This window comes from Hyperolius riggenbachi, chromosome 1, assembly GCF_040937935.1.
Source record: "Hyperolius riggenbachi isolate aHypRig1 chromosome 1, aHypRig1.pri, whole genome shotgun sequence".
In the NCBI taxonomy this organism is placed as follows: Eukaryota; Metazoa; Chordata; class Amphibia; order Anura; family Hyperoliidae; genus Hyperolius; species Hyperolius riggenbachi.
In genome coordinates, this window is record NC_090646.1 from 88,886,074 (window position 1) to 88,909,335 (window position 23,262).

Below are 23,262 nucleotides of genomic sequence, written 5' to 3' on the forward strand. Positions count from 1 at the left end.
GAAATCACTTCTGAATACTTTAACGTCACTATTGCAAAAATTCCTTCCAGCTAAATTGCTAATCATAGGAGATTTCAATGACATCCTTATTGCAGGGAAAGACTCATCAAACTCATCTAGATCTCATAATCCTGACTTAACAAATTGGGTTGATGCTTTATCTTTGACTGAAATATGGAGGTGGAAGAACTCCCATGCAACAGCTTACTCACATTTTTCTTCAGTACACCGCACAACCTCTCGGATTGACTTAGCGTTTGCCAATGTAGACTTCCTCACTAGTGTCTCTGGAGCATCCTATCTCCCCAGCGGACTCTCGGATCATGCACCCTTAGAGATAACCTGCTATGTAGGCATCTCACGGAATAAATCTATGTGGCGGCTGGACCCTAAATGGGTAAATGATAAGGACATTGGGGAGAAGATATCCTTGGCAATCCAACAATACTGGGAGCTTAATTTACAATCAGCTAATGACCAGATCCTGTGGGATGCCTTCAAGGCAACTATTAGAGGAGACTATATCAGCCAAATTAGCGCAAAGCGAAAAAATTACGAGAATGAACTAAACATGCTCCGGGATAAGATGGGGAGGTCTGCCCAGGCTCATGCTGACTCTCCTAATGATAACACTTTTAATGACCTTATGCACGCAAGGAGAAACATAAACCTGCACATGACAGATATCGCCAAAATGTCTCTGACGGAATGGCAACAATAAACATTTGAGAGGGGGAAAAAAATGGGAAGCTACTGGCCAACTTGTCCAAAAATCCTAATGCCCAAACAAATATACCAGAAATTCGTACGCAATCTGGGGAAATCTCAACATGCCCAACCCAAATAATTAAAACATTCCACGATTACTATCAAAACTTATATAAATCTACCTGTAAAATCCCATCTGCAAGCCACTCTCTCCTACTAGACAACCTTAATATGCCATCTATATCAGAAGCAACTTTGAATGAACTAGAAGTTGCAATAACGGAAGAAGAAATCCTTGATTCAATCGCATCCTTCCCTCCTCAAAAAGCACCTAGGCCAGATGGTATACCTATCGAATTCTAGAAGAGACATTCTCGTATATTAGCCCCCCATCTTAAAGATATTTTTAACTGCCGCCTTGCAAAAGACTCCCTTCCCCCCTCTTTCTATCAAGCCCATGTCATACTAATCCCGAAACCGGATAAAGATCCACTAGACTGCCAGTCGTATAGACCGATTTCCTTATTAAATAGCGATTTAAAAATATTAACCAAGATCTTAACCAATAGAATAAATAAACACATTACTGAAGTTATAAACCCGGACCAAACTGGCTTCATGCCGCGCAAAACTACAGACATAAACCTGAGGAGGATATTTACCCACATCCAAACTCCAGCTAGTAATCCTAGAGCATTGGCCTTTGTCGATATCCAGAGAGCCTTTGATTTGGTGGAGTGGCCGTATTTGTGGGCCACTCTAGCTAAATTGGGCTTTGGCGCCAAGCTTATTGCATGGATACAAACCATCTATAAAACCCCCACCTCACAAATTAAAATAGGAACGCAACTCTCCAATCAGATCACACTCCTAAGGGGCACGAGGCAGGGGTGCCCTCTCTCTCCGGCACGGTTTGCTATAGCGATGGAACCAATTGCTACTGCAATAAGACAAAGCAATGACATACAAGGTTTCTGTATTGGGGGGCTGGAGGAGAGGGTATCCCTGTATGCCGACGACTTGGTAATAAATCTGGCTAACCCGGAAATCTCTATCTCAGGTACAATAAAAATTCTCACATACTTTGCTTACTCTGGGTTAGAAGTGAACCAATCTAAGTCCAAACTACTTTTATTAGACTCTACAACTATAACTAACACTCCAATGGAAATAGTTTCCAAAACTAAATACCTAGGTATCACCATATCTAACAGCCAAAAAGACTTTATACCAGACAATATTCTTTCATTAATACAGCACACAAAGAAAAAACTTACAGCTTGGCAGTGTCTTCCTCTGTCGCTTATTGGTAGAATTAATTTAATAAAGATGAAGCTTTTACCCAAATACCTTTATGTATTCAGGAACTGTCCGGTATGGATCCCCAAGAGTATTTTTAAACAACTACTCTCACTAGTTTTATTTGGCACGATAAGACCCCTAAAATCAGCCTAAAGAAGCTACAGCGCCCATGGTCAGAGGGGGGATTGGCGTTTCCCGATTTTTTTAAATACTACTTAGCCAGCCAGCTGGTAACCGCCAACTGGTGGCTCACACAAGATCCAACAAATGCAGCAGTGGTACTGGACGCAGCCATATTAGGCTCGTTCGAGGCCCTTAAGCAAATTTTATATAGAGGAGTAACCGCTCCTTACCCTCTAACAGACAACATGAAAATAGTTATTAAAGCATGGGATTTAGTCCACAAATGGAGCCGTCCTCCTGAAAACAAATTCTCCCCACACACCCCACTCTGGAACAACCCAAGACTGGCACACTTCTTTTCAATCCCGGACCCAATAGTGTGGATATCCAAAGGAGTTTCGCACCTAGGGCACATTATACAAGCAGGTAGACTCATACACTTTGACGTACTAAAAGAAAATTTCTCCCTTACAAATACACACTTCTTTAGGTTTCTACAGCTGCGCCATGCGTTTGATGCCCAATTCAGTAAAAAAAGAAGTTAGAATCAGTACATCTGACACAGAAGACATACTAGTTAAAGAAAACCTCCACAAAGCCCTCTCGGCCATTTATCAATCCATTATACTGCTGACAGAACCACATCTCACTATATTTAAACAACCATGGGTTGGTCTGGTCCCAACCCTGGATGATGAGGAGTGGGAGGATGTATGGATCAAACCATTCAATTATTTAATTGCAACAAGAGACAGGCTAATACAATTTAAGATATTGCATAGGGCGTATGTAACCCCTTCAAAATTGTCCAGGTTTAATCCCTCTAACTCTGTGCTATGCTGGAAATGCAATGCTCCAAACGCAGATTTGGACCATATGTTTTGGCTGTGTCCAGTGATGTCCCCCAAATGGAAAGATGTATGTGAATATATAACTAAAGTCACCAAAATCCGCACGCCAATGGAGCCGATGTACTGTTTACTCGGAGATACCACTAAACTTGCCCCTTCCCGTGCTCAAAGAACCCTTATTGGGCTGCTCTTATACTACTATAGAAAAGCGATAATACTCAATTGGAAGAGCTCAGAGCCTCCCTCTATACAGTACTGGAAAAAACTGGTAAACGACTCCCTACATCTTTATAAAGCAGCATATGTGGCTAGGGGGTGCCCCCAGAAATTTGATAAAATATGGAAGCCATGGACCAGTGAAAAAAGCACCAGCATATAAATAAAATCACTTGAATATGATCTGAAGCTATGATACATATTGGAAAAGGGTATGCTATAATGAACATGATATGTGAAACACTATATGTAAGAAATGTATAATAACCCTGAATTGTAATGCAGGTATGCGGATGGCGGGAGGGGATGTGTGGGAGGGTTTCCGTGGGGTATGACGGTTGCAGTGTTCGTTTATGTGCATTGTTCTTTGGTAATGTACCTGTCACCCACCTGCGAGTGAGGGTCAGGTGTGTATTTCAATGTTCTATGTTTACAAAAATTCAATAAAAAAGAAATTTAAAAAAAAAAAAGAAATCTTCAGGGAGCCCGAGTGCTCCTGAAGAAGGGCGGCCCTGTACTGCACCTGCGCAAGCACGCTCTCTTGCACGCTCACGCCTGTGCAGTATGGAGCCACACGTCATCGGGAGGACACGGCTCCCGAAGACTTCCAAATACCCTTTTGCTGGGGGATTGAAACGGGGGGGGGGGGGGGGGGGGGGAGCCAGCACAGGATAGAGGGCATTGAGAGAGGAGACAGAAGGCTCTATACAACCCAGAGCCTTCCCCTCTCCATAAGTATTTGCTTCATTTTTTTTAAATGTGGTTCCCATTCACTTTAATGTAGCCCCGCCCTCCCGGTGATGCTTAGTGTAGGCTGATTAACTATGTTGAACTTTCAACCCAGAGCATTCTGGGAGAAAAAGTGTATTTTCTACTAGCTTTGGCGTTCTCAGAAAAAAACAAAACATTCCACTGAGATCACCTGCTAGTAGCTAAGATGTAAATCATAGAGAGGAAAGATTTTACAATGAGTAAACACTGACTAAATAATGTATAAATAAATATCAAGTTGTTTTCACTCGTTTCCTTTTAATACATAGCACAATGAGCCTTCTCTGCAATGCCTTGTGTACCGTGACACTGACTAATCTCTCCCCTACTGTGTGCAAAAAACGTAAAGTTCTAAGCAGCCGAAATAATTGAATTACACTCCACACACTTGAACAGTCTTCCTGTAATATGTGCTTGGAAGTCCTAGTGCAATCCGAAAAGCTTAATCCAAAAGATGATAAAATGCTTAGAAACTAAATCCAGTATTTCAATGTTCAGCTGAGTATCCAGCCCGGGCTGCACAGGCCTCATCTACTACCAGCTAATTGAATATTTACTTATTAATCAGTGGAAGCAACTGGCAGGAATAAGACTTTCTGCATTAATATTTTATTGAATGGAATAAAATAAAAATCCACAGCATGAATCCCGGCTTCACTTAATTTATTTTTAATCCCTTTAGTGAAACTCAGTCATATGATTTTTAAACAGAAACTTTCTGTTCTAAGATGGATGTACAGCAACTGTACACCTGGCTTACCAGGTCAGTGACCGATCTCCCAGATATCACTCGTTTTCCCCAATTATTACCCTGCACCATGCGATTGGAAATGTGCAGTCGCTAGCTTTCCTTAATAAGTGGATTGGGCTCTGCTTCTGTCTGAGCTGTCTACACCTACCTTAAAGAGGAACTCCAGTGAAAATAATGTAATAACAAAAGTTCTTCATTTTTACAATAATTATGTATAAATGATTTAGTCAGTGTTTGCCCATTGTAAAATATTTTAAATCCCCGATTTATATTGACATTTATTACATGGTGACATTTTTACTGCTGGCAAGTGATGTAGCTGCTGCTTGCCGTTTTGGCAGTTGGAAACTTACTTATTATTTGCACATATTTTAAATTTTACAATTTTTCGCCATAATCCCCCTTTAACTGATCTCACCTAATTAAAGTGAACCTCCAGACTAAAAATCTACTCAGCAGAACTGAAAAGGATTGGTGTTTCTTTGACAGTTTCACAGCATCAGAACTTTATTTTTCTTACCAAAGCGTCATAGCTGCATGATTTAGCTGCATTTTTAGCTAAGCTCCACCCTTCAAAGAAAACTGCCCGGGCTTTTTTCCCCTGATGTTGTGCAAAGCATGATGGGATTCCCTATGTTGTTGTTCACATTGCCTAGCAACTGGGAGGGGTGATCAGCACACAGGACAGTTGGAACTGTGTCTCATGCTCCCTGTTACCTCCTTTCAACCAAAAAGATGGCTGCCACCATTTATATTACCTATCTATTTTAATTAACATAACTAATGTAACTTAATGACCGTATGTTGTTTAGGCTGAAGTTCCTCTTTAATATTTCATATGCCATAACTTGTATACTTATTTATTTGTAATAAATGTGGCTGGATAGTGTAATGGTTAAGGGCTCTGCCTCTGACACAGGAGACGTGGGTTCATATCTCGGCTCTTCCTGCTCAGTAAGCTGCACCTGTTCAGTAAGGAGTTCCTTGGGCAAGACTCCTTAACACCTGTTACTGCCTACTGAGCTCTAGTGGCTGCCTCGCAAGCGCTTTGAGTACAACAGGAGAAAAGCGCTATACAAACAAAGGAATTAAACCAACCCTTTTTATAAGACATATTGGTCAGTCGTCAATAAGTAAGTAACATAAGTGTGAAGTTTAGATTTAGGGTGTATGCACAAGGGTAACATTAACGGATATTAACGTATTATCCCGGCTATAAAGCTTGGCAATGCCCTGTTAAAATTCTGTTTACTCTCATAACAAGATCTAACCAGTTTTGGAAGCTGTGAGTCCTGGCTTTCCGTTTCACTAGGTCCCGAGTAGGTGGGATGCCTCGTTCCCAAGTTAAGGTGTTTTTAAGGAAGAGTTTCCCTGCACTTGGCAGCAGAGAGCAAATTTAGTGGAATGGAGTTTCCAGCCCTGCCCAGCAAGATATGCAGAGAGAGGAGATGAGGGTGCATAGCTGGGCTGCTCCTTCCACTGTAATGAGCACTACTGTGCACTCCACACTCCTGAAGACACTAAATCATACTGAGGAGGAAGACCTCCCGGTTGCACTGCTGATCATCCAGTTGGGTTAGTCCTGGATAATCAAGCCAGGTTCATTCAGTACTCCTCTCAAAACTCTCTCTGGAGCCAGGTGCAGGGGACACCTCTGCTTTAATGCTCCCTAACTCAAGACCAGTGCATCACACTGACCCCGGGACCCAATGCAAATGAAAGTCAAGACTCTAGGCTTTCCAATGCTGCTTTGCTGTAGTCAGAAGAGTAAATAGAAATCCAACAGTAGGCTGCCAAACTCTGTTGACGGGATAATAGGCAAGTAGCCACTACGGTAGTCCATGGAGTTTTCCATGTGGCTCTAATGCTTCCATGCTTCCTCCTTCCAATGCTTCTTCCTCCCAAGCTGGAAGGAGGAAGCAGCGGAGTCCCATGAAGTGCAGCACAAGTGACCTCCCCATGATCCTGTCCACTAGCTTGGGTGATCAGTGTTTGGCATAATTCAGTTTCCGAGTTTTCCATGTGGCTCTAATGCTTCCATGCTTCCTCCTTCCAATGCTTCTTCCTCCCAAGCTGGAAGGAGGAAGCAGCGGAGTCCCATGAAGTGCAGCACAAGTGACCTCCCCATGATCCTGTCCACTAGCTTGGGTGATCAGTGTTTGGCATAATTCAGTTTCCGAATGTAGGAACCCAAATTCAAACACCAGCACTACTCTCCCACCAGTCCTGTACCCACTGGTTTTGCCTGTAATGTATTAAAGTGAAGAGTGTGTGGGAGAGCACCTTACACCAGCCTGTCCCCCACAGGCCCCTAGTGGTATCCCTCACCCCACAGTGCCGAGTATAGTGGAGCCGAGTAGCCTGCATAACCATCTAAAACACTCTGAATAAATCAAAATATTGCAATCACACATGTATAACATTCTTGTTCATAAAACACTGAGCTGTAACTGCCAGTATCAGAGATACAAGTAACCTACATACCCATGTAACCTACTGTGCCAACTCTGCCACGGATGGACTCGCCTTCAGGGATCTGTACAGCTAGCCCGAGATCTGAGATCCTGATGTGTCCTGTGTGATGAAAGAAGATGGCGGAGATTGTACGGTCACATTATTATTTGACAGCATGTACTGCGTGTAAAATAAAAAAAATAATCCCTATGCAATAACGTAAAATACTATGGGGTTGAGTCACTAACAAAAAAAGCGTGAGTATCAGGAGGTTACTCATGCTATTTTTGTTAGTAAATTAAACCCTTAAAGAGACTCTGTAACATTAAAAAGATCCCCTGGGGGGTACTCACCTCGGATGGGGAAAGCCTCCGGATCCTAATGAGGCTTCCCACGCCGTCCTCTGTCCCACGGGGGTCTCGCCGCAGCCCTCCGAACAGCCGGCGACTGTGCCGACTGTCAATTCAATATTTACCTTTGCAGGCTCTAGTGGGGGCGCTGTGGCTGCTTTCCGTTCCGAACTACACGGAAATACCTGATCTCATTCGGGTCCGCTCTACTGCGCAGGCGCACCTGCGCAGTAGAGCAGATCCGACGGCGATCGGGTATTTCCGTGTAGTTCGGAGCCGACAGCCGTCAGAGCGCCTGCGCAGGAGCCAGGAAGGTAAATATTGACGTCACCGCTGCACGGACTCCACGGAGGGCTGCAGCGAGACCCCTGACGGATGGAGGACGGCGTGGGAAGCCTCATTAGGATCCGGAGGCTTCCCCCACCCGAGGTGAGTACCCCCCAGAGGATCTTTTCATGTTACAGAGCCTCTTTAAAGTGACACTGAAGCGAAAAAAAATAAATTACGATATGGTGAATTTGTATGTGTAGTACGAATAATTAATAGAACATTCGTAGCAAAGAAAATAATCTCATATTTTTTATTTTCAGTTATATCGTTTTTTTTTAACATTGCATCATTCTCTAATATTTGCAATTTACACACTACTCAGCATTCTAAATGATTTCACAGAGCAGGCTAATGAACTTTTGAACTTTACTCTGCAGAAAAAACAAAATACAGTGACAGACACTTGAGATCAGGGCCGGGACAAGGTCCACCAGCAACAGAGGCTGAGCTCCCCAAGTGCGCCCCCCCCCCCCCCCAAGTGCCCCCCCCCCCCCCCCCCCCCCCCCCAAGATATCCAAAAATAAGGCAGTATTTTTCCACAGGAGAACAGATTTATATAAATTAACAGCAAACAAGTGATACCAACATTTTTTTGTATAAATTAGGCAATAAGTGCAAATACAGTTAAATAAATTAACAGCAAAAGAACATGTATGTTTAAATGCAGAAAAAATTGCTTAAACACAACTGTAAACATTTTGTCTTTCCTGAATCCTTAAAGCCTCATACACACACTCAGCAAAAGTCTTTTAAATGCACAATTATCAAACAACTTGAAGAAGTTGGACAACTTTTTTCAAGTAAAATATCACTGATAAGAGGCGACCAACAACTGATAAGACGCAGCTCAAGTCAATCCAACTGTTGTAGTTGCACATAAATATGCACAGTTTAAAGGACAACTGTAACGAGAGGGATATGGAGGCTGCCATATGTATTTCCTTATAAACAATACCAGTTGCTTGGCTGTCCTGCTGGTCTATTTGGCTGCTGTAGTGTCTGAAAACAAGCATGTCAGATCTGACAATAATGTCAGAAACACCTGGATGGAACTTTTAGATAGATCTGATATGAAATTGCATCATGTGTAGACGTCCAAATTGTTTCTGATCAATTTTGTAATAGATTTTGCATTGATGAGTAACCAAAATGTATTGCAAAATCTCTTGCAGTCAGATTGGAAACTATATAATAGATCCGTCTAAGTGATGGAAAATTGTACCGTGTAGATGAGGCTTAAGAGACAAAGAATCAGCAGGACAGCCAGGCAACTGGTATTGCTTAAAAGGAAATAAACATGGCAGCCTCCATATTCCTCTCATTACAGTTGTTCTTTAATATAACAGTAAACTATCCAAAAATAAAGCAGTATTTTTACTCAGGAGAACAGAGTTATATAAATTAACAGCAAACAAGTGATACAAACCTTTTTTGTATAAATTAGGTGATAAGTGCAAATACAGTTAAATAAATGAACAGAAAAAAGAATGTGTTCTTAAATACAGAAAAATTGCTTAAACACAACTGTTAGCGTTTGCATCACCGATAACGTGAAGATAATCTTAACTACAGTACTTCAAGACCACCAAGCTTACACACACAGTCCTGTCGCTTTACCGTCACTCTACCTGACTCGCTCTACTGTCTGATGACAGAGCTCAGTCCTCCGGAGGGATCACAGCGTCAGTTGGCTCCTGCCCAGAGTACAGAGCTCTGCTGTCATAATGACAGCAGAGAAGCCAGGTGCAGAGACAGCAGAGCAGTGCGATTTCAATCAGCAGGGTCTCGAACAGGTTAAATAAGATATAGTTGTAAACAAATACACAACCTCTTTAGAACCATATTAAGATAGAAGTAAAGTGCAAAAACAAGTCATATAAGACAGTAACCACATAATGTAAACAAAGATAATCCTGTAAACAAAACAGAATAAAAACTGGCACGTTTCACATTTCAAGTGCAAAACCGATAAGGCTGTAAATTATAGTGTAATTTTCCTTGCCTTCATTGAAGCAAACTGATCAATCACGTTTTCAAAGTCAATTTGCTTTGCCGTGGCATACTCAATGGAGAGAATGGCAAGATTTGAAAGTCTCTCTTGTCCCATACTAGAACGTAAATAGTTTTTAATAAGTTTCAACTTGCTGAAGCTTCTTTCACATGATGCTACAGTGACAGGGAGAGTCAAAAATATATGCAATGCCGTTTCAATATTTGGATAGCAAGCTGACAGTGAATAATCATAGATCATTTGACAGATATCAAGGACAGTTGCTGACATAGCTTGTGGCAATATGCCTTGCACCTGAAACCTAAAGCTTTCAATTTCTGAAGACAGCTCTGTAGCATCCAAGTCTTTGTCATACTTCAAAGCCAAATCTGAAGCAGCTTTCTGTAACTCCTCCATATCCAGTGTAAGAAGTGCAGGACAAGAAAGAAACTCAAAGTCTTGGGATGTTTCCATTAGTGCTTTTGATTTCCAAGTTAAGTCAGAGATGAGAACGTCAAAAACCTGTGTAACAGTAATTCGGAAGTTGTCCTCAGGAGTCAGATTGGCTCCTTCGTCAGGGGATTCGTAAGATGCTCTGGTTTTCTTCTTTCTTTGCCTTTTTTGAGGAAACATTGCTGGGATGTCAAGCTTTCTACATGCCTCTGAAGCATACTGGTATACTTCCTGAAAGTCAATGTTCCTCATTTCTTGAAAGGTTTGTCTTAAACCATCAATCATCTGTGAAGCCTGCAACACTGAAACTCCTTTAGCCTGTATGGCTTGATTTACTCTGTCAACATGGCCCAAGATTCTGGTCCAAACGAAAAGCTTGCACAGAAAACCATAGTCAACTTGCATAATCAGACTTTCTGCCATTGAAACCGAATCTGGATTTGCTGAATTTTCCACAATGTCTGTGAGTGAATCACATACTTCACTGATCTGTGTATATAAGGCCTTTACTGCACTTGCTCTGGATGACCATCGAGTATCTGTATGCCCTTTTACAGTAGTTTTAACATGCTTTGTAAGTACTTCCCATCGAGTTGTGGAACTGGAGAAAAAAGTAAAAATTCTTTGAACAGTCCCAAAAAATGTTTTAATGTCAGGATTAACAGATGCGGCATGTACCCCTGCCAGATTTAGACTATGTGCTGCACACGGAACAAATTTAGCATATTCATTTTCCTGTAGAAGTCTCGCTTGTACGCCATTGTATTTTCCTGCCATGTTGGCTGCATTGTCATAGCCTTGCCCTCGTGCATCTTTAAGGTCGAGTCCATCAGTCTGTAGCTTGTTCATGATCTCAGAAGCTAATCCACTTCCAGTTTTTTCCTTTGTGTGGATAAAATCGATAAAACTCTCCTCAATTGTAACCTTTCCATTCACAACTGTAACATATCGTATTATTTCACTCATTTGTTCCTGATGGGAAATATCGGGAGTGCAATCAAAAAGAATTGAAAAAAATTTAGCTTCTTTTATTCTATGAATGATTTGAGAGCGGACTGTATCCCCCAAAATACTGATGAACTCGTTTTGAATTTTGTTTGAAAGGTAACTGACAGAGTGCTTCTGATGACTCTCAATCTTCTCTTTCAGCGACACGTTGTGATGACTTATTACCTCCATTAGATCAAGGAATATGCCAGCCTGTGGACTTCCAATAATATCTTCAGAACCTCTGAGTGCAAGGTTGTTTTTTGCACAAAACAAAATTCCATCCAAAATGCACTTCAAGACATCTCTCCACTTTTGTTTTTCAGTCAAAACCATTTTCTCTATAGTGCTGTCAAAAAGCTGGCCAGTTTTCATGTTCTTTTCCATCACTTTCCATTTATAATAATTGGTACGATGCTCTCCTGAATTTTCATGTGTGGGGATACGTGGGTTTAGGTTTTTCCAATCAGAAAAACCTTTTTTTGGATTTGTCAATGAAAAATTGTGCTTTCCAAATAAAATGCATGGAAAACAAAACACTGCATTTGATGTTTTGGAGTATATTAACCATGCACGGTCAATTTTTCTACCACCAGGTAGCTGTTTTGTAAACCAACTGGGATAGAATGTACGCCCTTCTTGGAATTGAGATCTTCCAAAATCTGCATCAATTCCTTGATTTGGGCCCTGTTCTATCAAATAACGTCGCATTTTGTCTGTGATTTCAGGCCATGAGGGTGGATCATTCAAATTAAATGTCATCCAGCTGGTGTCTTCAGCTGGTATTTCTTCTTGCATAAGTTCACTTAGTATTACTGATGTGTCTTCAGCTGACATTTCTTCTGACATAGGTTCACTTGGCATTGCTGATGAGTCTTCAGCTTCAGCTGTCATTTCTTCTGCCATAGGTTCATTTGGTATTGCTGATATGTCTTCAGCTTCTTGCAAGCATTCTTCACCTTCAATCTGTTCACTTTCTGACACATTGGACTCCGGACTTTCTTCTGTCACAGCGGAAGAACCAAAATATGGATCTGTAGGACTGCAACCGATCTCTGTAGCAGTTGAGGTTGGCTCTCCGGAACTTGAAGTTGCTGCTGCTTCTGCATCTTTGTCTGTTGCTTTGCTTGGCTGTAACCATTTTTGCAATTTTTGAGAACTTTTACTTGCTTCATCTTCCCTCAACTTTCTTTTTTTCCTGAACTCTGCTCCAGAAGGTTTTTTTGAAGTCATTCTGTAATAAACCGATAACAAAAAAAACATAGGTTCCCAGTAGTGACAGTACCTTTGTAGTCTCATATTATATATCTTTGTATTCCACTTCCTAATTATCTATTTTTAATCATAATTGACAGATATTTTTCATCCAAGATGTCTCTGTACCTTGCTGCAGTCATCTTTCCCTTTATCCAGGCTTTCCCCCAGTTCCTGCCCTTGAAAAACATCCCCACAGCATGACGCTGCCACTACCATGCTTCACTGACGGGCTGCCATGTGCCTTTCACTAAGTAGTGGCTTCTCTACCATACAGGCCTGATTGGTGGATTGCAGAATTGTGGCTCCGAGAGCACTCACAATGAACAAGGAGCTGCAGAGATGGTTGTCCTTCTGGAAGCTTCTCCTCTCTCCACAGAGGAACTTTGGAGCTCTGACAGAGTGGCCAAAGGGTTTTTGGTTACCTCCCTGACTAAGGACTTTCTCCCCTCAATCTCTCAGTTTAGATGGCCAGCTAGTACTAGGAAAAGTCCTGGTGTTTTTGAACATCTTCCACTTACAGATGATGGAGGACACTGCGCTCCTTGGGACCTTTAAAGCAGCAGATTTTTAAACAATACCAGTTACCTGGCTATCCAGCTGATCTTCTGCCTCTAATACTTTTAGTCATAGACTTAGGCCTCGTTCACATCAAACGTGCTTTGTGCGCATTTGGAAGCGCGTATGACTTGGTAACATGCAAGAACAGCAGAAGGGTATAGACAGCCCTTCTGCCGTTCACATCAAATGCGCTGCTCAGCAGTACAATGTGCTATGATGCGCTTGCGTACTGCTGCCTGCATTTTGCCTGGAAGCGCAGAGCTGATCCCATCACTGTCAATGGATGGGATCAGCAGTGCAGAGGGTCGCAGCGCAGATGGCGTGCGATCGTACGCGTTGAGTTCAGATCGCACGGCCATCTGAGCTGCATAGAATGAGGCCTAAAACTAGTTCTTGATAAGAGTACTTGTAGGAGGTACAGACAGAAACAAAGAACATCTATCAGGCCCTAGGCAATGTAACTGTGGCTACATATAAGAATGATGTGCAGGTACTCTGCAGGAGAATGAGGGGATTCTTCCTCTATTACACATTCTTCATGCATAATCTGAACCAGGTTTATGGGTGATAGACAACACCTCGGTGTTCAATGTGCACAATATTCTCAGTGGATTCCCTGCAGCTCTGTGGGGAGTGCATATGTAGAGTATAGTAAACCTGAGACAGATGAAAGTTTTATATATACCTGGGGCTTCCTCCAGCCACCTTTAGATTAATCAGTCCCTCACTGTCCTCCTCCGCCACCTGGATCTTCTGCTATGGGTCCAGGTACTTGAGCCAGTTGGGCCCAGTGCGCATGCACACACTCCACCACCAGGAACGTTCTACACCTGCGCAGCACTATTGCACAGATGCAGAATGATCCTGGCTGTGGAAGCGGCATGCGGCCGGACTGCGCTCAATGGCTGAATTACCAGGACTCATAGCAGAAGATCCGGGTGGTGGAGGACAGCGAGGGACTAATTAGCCTGAAGGGGGCTGGAGGAAGCCCCAGGTATGTATAAAACTTTTCTTTTCATCCGTCTCAGGTACCATTTAATTCATAGTCACCAAACCAAATTTTAACATATCAAATTATTTAATTTCATGTGCAAAAGGAGTGCAGAAATTTGCATAAACCAGCATCAACGCAGAATTATTTCCATCTCGTTGACCATCTCTATTAGTGACACAGCTACACATCAGGCTTTATTCTTACAGCATAGATGTTATTTAGTATATATAAGAGATTCCTGTGTACACATCATATATACAGTCACAATCAGATATGTTTATCTGACTTTAAAAATATGGGTACTGCTTTATGGAAGCAGCACAAGTAACTATTTTTGATTGGTTTATTTCATTTTTATGGGCTAAGCAGAGTCACTACTGTATACATAAACTGTATATATCATTTATGATGTGCTCTCTGCCCACCTGCCCCACTGGAGTACAGCAGATACCCCTAAAGGGTCGTACTCACCCAGCAATAGTGCGCACAATGTTACTCAACGTCGGGAAACATTGTTTAACAAAAGCATGTTAAAAGATGTGTCATCTCCGAGTCTCTTCAAAGGATACATCTGACAAATTAAAAAAGAAACAGATTTACTTACCTGAGTCTTCCTCCAGCCCCTTAAAGCCTGTGTGTCCCTGGGCACAGCTCTGCTCCCAGCCCATCTATTGTGGCCCCCTCTGTAGCAAATGCCGAACTGGCAGGTCGGCATCCATTGCGCAGGCGCCCATCTGATCTGCTTGCTATCAAGCTCCCATTGCCGGGAGCATTCTGCACAGGCGGAAAAGTACTGCGTCAGCACAGAACGCTCCCGGTGACCGGAGCTTGATAGCAAGCAGATTAGCTGTGTGCTGCTACGGAGGGGACCACAGGAGACGGGCTGGAAGCGGAGCGGAGCTGAGGGACACACAGGCTCCCAGCCAGGGGCGGAGGAAGTCCCCACCCAGGTAAGTGAATCTCATTTTTTTATGTTCATCAGATCTATCCTTCAACCAATGTGTGCACCCCTCAGATTTCAGGTGCCAAATAAACACATAAGAATTGGGAATCTAGCAATAAACTTAAACTGGGAACTTAAAGGAATCATCAGGCAAAAAATAAAAAAAAAATCAGCTTTACTCACCTGGGCCTTTCTCCAGCCCCTTGCAGCCGACTGTATCACACTGACCGCTCCGCTCTCCGCCGCTGTCCCGGGTTCCCCGCACGGTGCAGAGGACGACCTTGAGGTTGTCCTTACTGTGCCTGCGTGAAGAGCCGCTGTCAATCATGGCCACAATGTCCGCTGTGCACTGCGCAGAACTACTGCGCCTGCGCAGCGGACACTGTGGCCATGATTGACAGCAGCACTTCACGCAGGCGCAGTAAGAACAACCTCGAGGTCGTCCTCTGCACCGTGCGGCAAACCCGGGACAGCGGCGGAGAGCGGAGAAAGCCCCAGGTGAGTAAAGCTAATTTTTTACCTAATGATTCCTTTAACACCAAAATAAGGTGCATTGTTCAATCCCATGGATAGCAGTCACCTGAGTGACACGATTGATGACAGACCTCTGTCCTGCATTATTGATAATATATTACATATATTATGTGACAAGTACTGGCTGTGGCTGCACATCTATATCAGCTGCTGATAATACAGTATCCATTTATGGTGCATTCTATGATGGATAATATTAGTGTGTCTGTGTGTGCACTGTCATTGACAGTGCATAGACACACTAATATTATCCATCATATAAATTAATGCACCATAAATGGATACTGTATTATCAGCAGCAGCTGATATAGATGTGCAGCCACAGCCAGTACTGTCACATTATAATATATGTAATATATTATCAATAATGCAGGACAGACAGCCAGGAGCTCAGAGTCAGCCTGTGCTTGTCCAGCCACTAAAATGATAGATTCTGCTGCTCTTCACTCTGAGTTGTCCACAGACTCTGTCCTTCCTGGTTTTCTAGACAGAGGACTCCCAGCATGTAGAGCAGCAGAATGGGGTTGCAAATTTGCATACCTCTGAATGAACTTGCTTATCTCTATAGGAAAGAGTCATGTGATATTTCACAAATCCCATATTATTTTTGATGCTTTCCCTGCCTCAAAGCAGCATGAGCACTGCTTATGTTCTGGTCTTGAAGCATGTGCTCTTTCAGGATGTATGTAAACGGCTTTCTATAAAGTAATATGTCTTCATAGGCCAGATGATGCCTCCTTTTTTCTTCACTACAGATACTACTTTTACATGTTAGCCAATCAATGCATAGTGTGAAGTGGGGGTCAGTTATGTTAATATATTCCAATACAATGAAGACATTTTTAGCAGTAATCCCTGGACAGACTTGCAGAGAATGAAGGCGGGTGGTGCTTAAGTTGTCACATTATTAATATCTAAAATATAACTATGAGGGATGGGACTCGGAGGATTGGGGGCTTTTATATTATCAATCCAACTAATACAAGTGAAGTCAGACCAAGACCATAATAATGCTGCCCAGTGCCTAGTGCCTGTCACTGACTGTCACAAACTTACTTTTTACTTGGAGTTGGTTGGGAGTTGGGACACACAGGGACGGACAGCCAGCTAGCCGTGGGCCACACAGGGCAGTTCCCCCGTCAACACAGCCACACTGTCTCCTGCCTGACTCCTCCCTAGCTGCTGATCACAGGCGAGGAGACAGCGCGACGTTAGAGGGGGCGGGACCCACAGGCTGCCGAGTTGACGTCACACAGAGGCGCACGCTGGTTGGCCGCTCTGTGTTTGAGAGAGAGGGGCGGGCGGCGGCGCACTTTGGAGTCACCGGGACGGTCGGTGACCATGGCAACAAGGTAGCGGAGAGCGGAGTATGTATACACTCCGCTCCCGCTTTAGAAAGATAACAGCCAGCATTTTACTAATAGCGGCGCCGGCGGGCGCTGCCGGGCGGCATACCAGGCAGCACGATTCAGCGGGGGGCGGCCAGCAGAGTCAGAGGTAAACACAGAAAGTCACAGACGGCAAACTTCCGCCCCTCAGAGTGCTAATGACCTGCGCCCTGAGGCTCCAGCCTCGCTGGCCTCTGTCTCGGCACGGCCCTGCTTGAGATAATAAGCTTCAGAAGACAGAGCTCTCTGCGACTTTGCTTTGAAAGTCGTGGAGCTCAGATAAGCTCTTTCGCATAGATAACAAATGGAGTTTCAACTCTTCCTGTACTGGAAACAGACTCATATCTCTGCTGCTAATGTTTTATTTCTTAGCTGTACTAAACATACAAATCATACAGTATAATAAGTTTATTTTTACTTCAGATTCCCTTTAATCCTGTTCATTTCTATACTATTTATTATTTTACTGTATTCACATTTACTATGACTGACAGTGACTCTTTTAAATAGACACTGAAGCAAAAAAAAAAATATGATATAGTGAATTGGTTGTGTACTATGAATAATTACTAGAAGAATAGCAGCAAAGAAAATATTCTCATACTTTTATTTTCAGGTATATAGTGTTTTTTCTAACATTGCATCGTTCAATAATATGTGCAGATTACACAACACTCAGCATTCAAAATGAGTCTTTCAGAGCAGTCTGTGAAGTAATGAACTCTCCTCTAGCAGAGGAAAAGTAAACAGTTCAATTACAGTTGAGATAATAAAAGTCAGATAACAGCCCTCTTCAGGACTAAGTTAGTCCGAGAGCTTAATAGCTTTTTTGCATAGAGATAACAACTGGAGTTTCTCAACTCTTCCTGTACTGGAAACAATTAGACTGATGTATCTGATCTTAATGTTTTATTTCTTAGCTGTACTACACATACAAATCATAATATCATCTTTTTTTTTTTCGCTTTAGTGTCTCTTTAAGGGCTCATTCACAATAGTAAAATGGGTTTCAAATGCATTAAAATTGAAGTAAAAACGCATGTATTTGGCAGTGTGTTTTTGTGCATTTCCTCACGTGTTTCCATGCATTTCCACATGTTCTACTGCATTGTTCCAGGGGAAGTGACATAGGGAACAGGATACCAGCCGATTCAGCTGGGGTTATCTGCATGATCCATGCGCTGAAAGGCATGTAGCATGCATTACTATGAGCTGCACACATGCATAGTGCGATTTAATCACTCCTCTCATGTTGAAATGCACTGCTCAGCAACACAATGCTGTACTGTGAATGTAAAATGGAAGTCTATGGACTTTCATGTTACCATGTTTATCGCACACTATGTGCAGTGCATCAAAACTGACTGCAACACACAGTGTGAATGAGCCCATACTCTGCACAGCCTGGGGTGATGGGTTGGGACATACATGAGGAGACCTGGCAGGCAGTGTGCACAGATTTTCAATCGATTTTATGCAGAAATGGATTGAAAATCTATGTACAGTGTTTGGAGGCATTCGAGGAGATAGATCACTCTCTGACCAGTTAATGATCTGAAAAAGGATCTATCTGTTGGCCACCTGTAGACTCGCTTTTCCTCTGACTCTCTATCACCGCATAAAGCTTACAATGGTAAATGAAGGAGAAGCAGCTCTGAGATTGTGTGTGGCAGCTACACTGATTGTAAGCAGCAGAATGTTATACTTTGCTTACTGTACAGCTCTTTCTGTACTGGATATATCATCACCATGTAACATGGCTCCTTATACTGGGTACACACTATGAGATTTTCTGGTCGATTTACTGTCAGATCGATTATTTCCAACATGTTCGATTTGCTTTCCGATCGATTTCCGAGCATTTTCTGTTCGATTTCCTATTAAAGTTAAAGGAATACTATCGATACCCAAGTTTTCTAAAATGACAGTGTGCAAATAATGTCTAAGTAGCTGTGTAAACATTTTCCTACTTTTCATGTTAAATATCAGAGGTAAAAACTGTAATTTATTGAGGGTAGGATTTAGCTATATTGGGACAAATCAATTGCAGAAGGGGTGTCTGCTTCAATGCACAGCCAGAGTTGCATATCAGACTACAGAAAGCAAATATCAAACATATCAAACTCTGAAAGCAAAAACAGTATGAAAAGCTGTGACAATTAGTTACATTTCCTCTGCTCTCTTCAGACACTTCAGTCAGAAACACAGGACACAGGATCTGCAGCTGATGGGAGCTCTCTCTCTCTGTTACATACAGAGCTACACATAGAGTTAACTGATCAAGTGTGAGGGGAATTTCCCCTCTCCTCATGGCTTAGTCAGCCCTCAGTTTTGGCACTGACCTCAGTAAAGTTTGAAAGTATTTTGCTAACAGTAAACAAAGAAGTTGATACTAAAATGTATACACCAGTACTTAGCAGCACTTCCCAAACAATTCCTGTGACAATTGAAAAAAATATGTGAATCGATAGTATTCCTTTAACCACTTAAGGACCAGGGGTAATTTGGCTGATATGTGCAGCGTGGGCTCTACAGCCCACAGCACAGATCAGCAATGAGGCTGATCGCCGCCTGTTCGTTCGGCGGGGGGGGGGGGGCTCCTCAAAGCCCCCTCCGCAGCCATTTCCCGCCTCCGTCCCCTTCCGTCTCTCCCCTTCCTCGCCGCCTAGAATAGATGCCGGTGAATCAGAATGCGGCCATCCCCGGCCAATCAGAGGCCGGGGATCGCCGATCTGCCTTACAGCGCTGCTGCGCAGTAGCGCCGTATGATGTTTCCATGCAAAACCACTAACGACCCGCCGACGCCTATCGGCATTAGGCGGTCGTTAAGTGGTTAAAGGAAATCGATCAGAGAATGCTCAGAAATCGATCAGAAAGTAAATCGGCCAGTAAATCTCATAGTGTGTATCCAGCATTACAGTGCTTTCTGCACTATGAGAAGTGTGATTTTTACACAGCCGAGATTACTTTGGGATAATAAAGAGATGGAGGTTTTTTTTTATTCACTGTAATTCCCTTTTTAGAGATTATACCACTGCATAGTGTCTATCCAGGGGTTAATTGAATAATCCGGTACCATACTTGTGTTTATTCAGTAGGGCAAAGAGCAAGATTTGAAGAAACAACACTAAACTCTAAGCCACAAAGACATCACACTTGTCCTATTTGTGAACTTGTTTGCGATTTTAGATTCACAGAAAGAAAACTTGCACTTATCTGCTTTTTCCGGCAGACAGGCTCCCAGTTTTGTAATAAAAAGTACTGTTCGGCAGCTGCAGGGGTGCTTTTTTTCTACAAATGCAACGGAGAATGCACCCAGAAAAAAAACATACATTTCTCATGCAGTTTTAAGTGCTAAATTAATCATGCACTGGTTCTAGAGGTGTGGTTATCTTACAGGGACAACAAAGGATGATTTGCATATGGAGCAGTGATGCATTGTGGGAGACATCATATGCTCACTTTAACCTCAATAATCGCAAATACCTTCAGTTTTAAGAAAAAAAACTTTTGGTTTGCATAGCATTTTAGTAAGAGGGCTTTTTGGTCCTTTACACACCCCTAGGAGTTCTGGTTCACCATGAGCTTGCTGGGCAGTCTGTAACTCTCCCTCCATAAAAACTTATTTAAATGATGGCAGACGGCTGGGGGTCTGACTGACCACATAAGAACAGTAATGTTCCAATTGTGTGACCTCGAATGCCCTTTACAATTCCCCCTTTGTAAAGATGATCGAAACGATGTAAATAAGAGATTACACACAATAATGGCATTATTGTCTCTTACAAGGTGCACTTACCACGGTCATCAAGCAGAATATTTTCTGGCTTTAAGTCTCTAAAATCAGAAAGAAATTATTCAGTTTGCTAAACACAAAGTACAATGCTTCACTGAAAGCACAATGAGCATAACCTGTAGCCTGGCTTATAATACAAGAGTAACCAGGCTCACAACACAGCTGCTGCGAGCCCCCAAAGCATTCAAACAGGCCACTGTGCTTCCCCTGCTAAAAAAACCCTCACTCGGCCCATCCCTACCCTCAAACTACCGCCCAATCTCCCTCCTTCCCTATGCTTCTAAACTCCTCGAAAGCCTAGTCCACCAGCGCATTACCCAATACATCAACACCAATACCCTACTTGACCCCCTACAGTCTGGATTCCGACCTGCACACTCAACTGAAACAGCCCTCGCCAAGGTGGTCAACGACCTTACCCTTGCCAGGGCCAAAGGCAGTTATTCCATCCTGCTCCTCCTTGACCTCTCTGCAGCATTTGACACTGTTGACCACTCCCTCCTCTTCCAATCACTACAGTCCATGGGCATCCATGGTCTTGCCTTGGCCTGGATCTCCTCCTACCTATCCAATCGCTCCTTCACCACTTCCTTCAATGGCTCCTCCTCAACCCCTGCCCCCCTCTCAGTTGGGGTCTCCCAGGGCTCTGTTCTAGGCCCCCTTCTTTTCTCCATATACACTTCCTCAATTGGCAAGCTTATCTCCTCCCTGGGCTTCAATTATCACCTTTATGCAGATGACACTCAGATTTACCTCCATACCCCCGATCTCTCATCCACCACCATAAACAAGGTCTCCTCGTGTCTCTCAGCAATTTCCTCCTAGATGTCAGCTAGGTTCCTAAAGCTTAACCTAGACAAAACTGAGCTCCTGATCTTTCCACCCCATGCTGGTGCACCCATCCCAGATTTCCACCTCACAATCGACAACACAACCATTCTCCCTACCTCCCAGGCCCGCTGCCTGGGTGTCACCTTGGACTCTGACCTCTCCTTCATCCCACACATCCAAAACATCACCAGAGCCTGCAATTTCCACCTCCGTAATGTCTCCAAGATCCGCCCATTCTTAACCCCGGACACGACCAAACTGCTCATCCATGCCCTCGTCATCTCCCGCCTTGATTACTGTAACTCCCTCCTTTCTGGCCTCCCCCTGAAACGCACTGCCCCCCTTCAATCAGTGATGAACGCGGCAGCAAGACTCATCCATTCTTCGCACCGCTCTGCATCCACATCTCCCCTTTGTGAATCCCTGCACTGGCTCCCTATCCGTCTCAGGATATGTTTCAAGATTCTATGCCTGGCGTATAAATCTGTGCACAAAACATGCCCTACCTACATCTCGGAGCTTGTTCACAAGTATACACCAGGTCGCCCCCTCCGTTCCTCCAACGACCTTCGCCTCACCACCCCGCGCATTTCACACTCCCATGCCCGCCTGCAGGATTTCTCAAGAGCTGCCCCCACCCTCTGGAATGCCCTTCCACCACCCATCAGACTTGCTCCCTCTTTCAACACATTCAAGCAAGCCCTCAAAACCCACCTCTTTATGATGGCCTACCCACCTCCTACCACACAGTAACTCTCTAAGGAATATTTAACAGCCCCTTCCTAACAAGCATTCATTCATTCATTCATGCTTGCTCTGTAAACCAAATATTGTTCATACATCCATATTTCTTTGGGTATTACAGCTTCTATTTAAATATTTCTGACAAACAAACCATATTTTACATTTAAGTGGAATGTACAGCTTTGATTCAGATACTTGATTTATGGTGTATAGTGATACAAGCAAATATAATAAGTTCTTTTCTTAAAAATTAGAAACAAATTAATTACGGTATTACAAATAATGATTTCAAGGTTTTTTTTGTTTTTTTTCCCCGGAGGTGTTGTACTTGTGACATCACCTGGTAATGTTTTATGAGCGGAAGACAATGATGCTTTACTGTTGCCGAAAGCAGCATTAGAAATGCTGGTGAACAATCACTAAGCCATAATTGTTCTCTAACATAATAATCATAATTGTTCTCTAATGAGCTACTCTATCCATTATAGTACCAGCAACCTCTGCCCCCTTAAGGACCAGAGGCTGCTGGTACAGTAAAACGCCGCTATAATCCGCCGCTCCCGCCGTTCTGTCCCCGCCGCAGGCTCCTCTCTCTGCCGTCTTTATGATGGCAGAGCGCTGTGCGCTGGTCAGGAGCTGCTTTCATTGGCTCCTGACCCTGCCAATCAATGTAAGCCAATGGGACTGGCTTACAGTGACGACAGGGCCAGGATTCAATGAAAACGGCTCATAGAGACGGCAGGGCAAGCTAATTGCTGTGGGGACAGAGCGCCGAGATCGGTGGTAACGGCGGGGACACACTGTCAATGTGAAGTAGAGTCTACGTCTAGTCAGGGCCGCAGCACCACCTGCTGGACGTAGATTCTTACTGCGTTGGTCCAGGAAAGGGTATCTTACCTTCACTCCGCTTCAGTAAAACAAGTCATTACTT

The 23,262-nt window shown here is 43.3% G+C and overlaps 1 protein-coding gene across 2 annotated transcripts in view; it reads right to left on the reverse strand.

Annotated features, from left to right (window-relative positions):
* GRK4 (G protein-coupled receptor kinase 4) overlaps positions 1 to 23,262 on the reverse strand; it is a 332,370-nt gene that overhangs the window by 18,024 nt on the left and 291,084 nt on the right. For both annotated transcript variants that reach the window (XM_068276336.1, XM_068276328.1), the window contains exons 10-11: positions 20,760 to 20,797; positions 7,207 to 7,296 (exon numbers count right to left, since the gene is read on the reverse strand). In XM_068276336.1, coding sequence (XP_068132437.1) covers positions 7,207 to 7,296; positions 20,760 to 20,797 — 128 coding nt within the window. The remainder of the gene's footprint in view (positions 1 to 7,206; positions 7,297 to 20,759; positions 20,798 to 23,262) is intronic.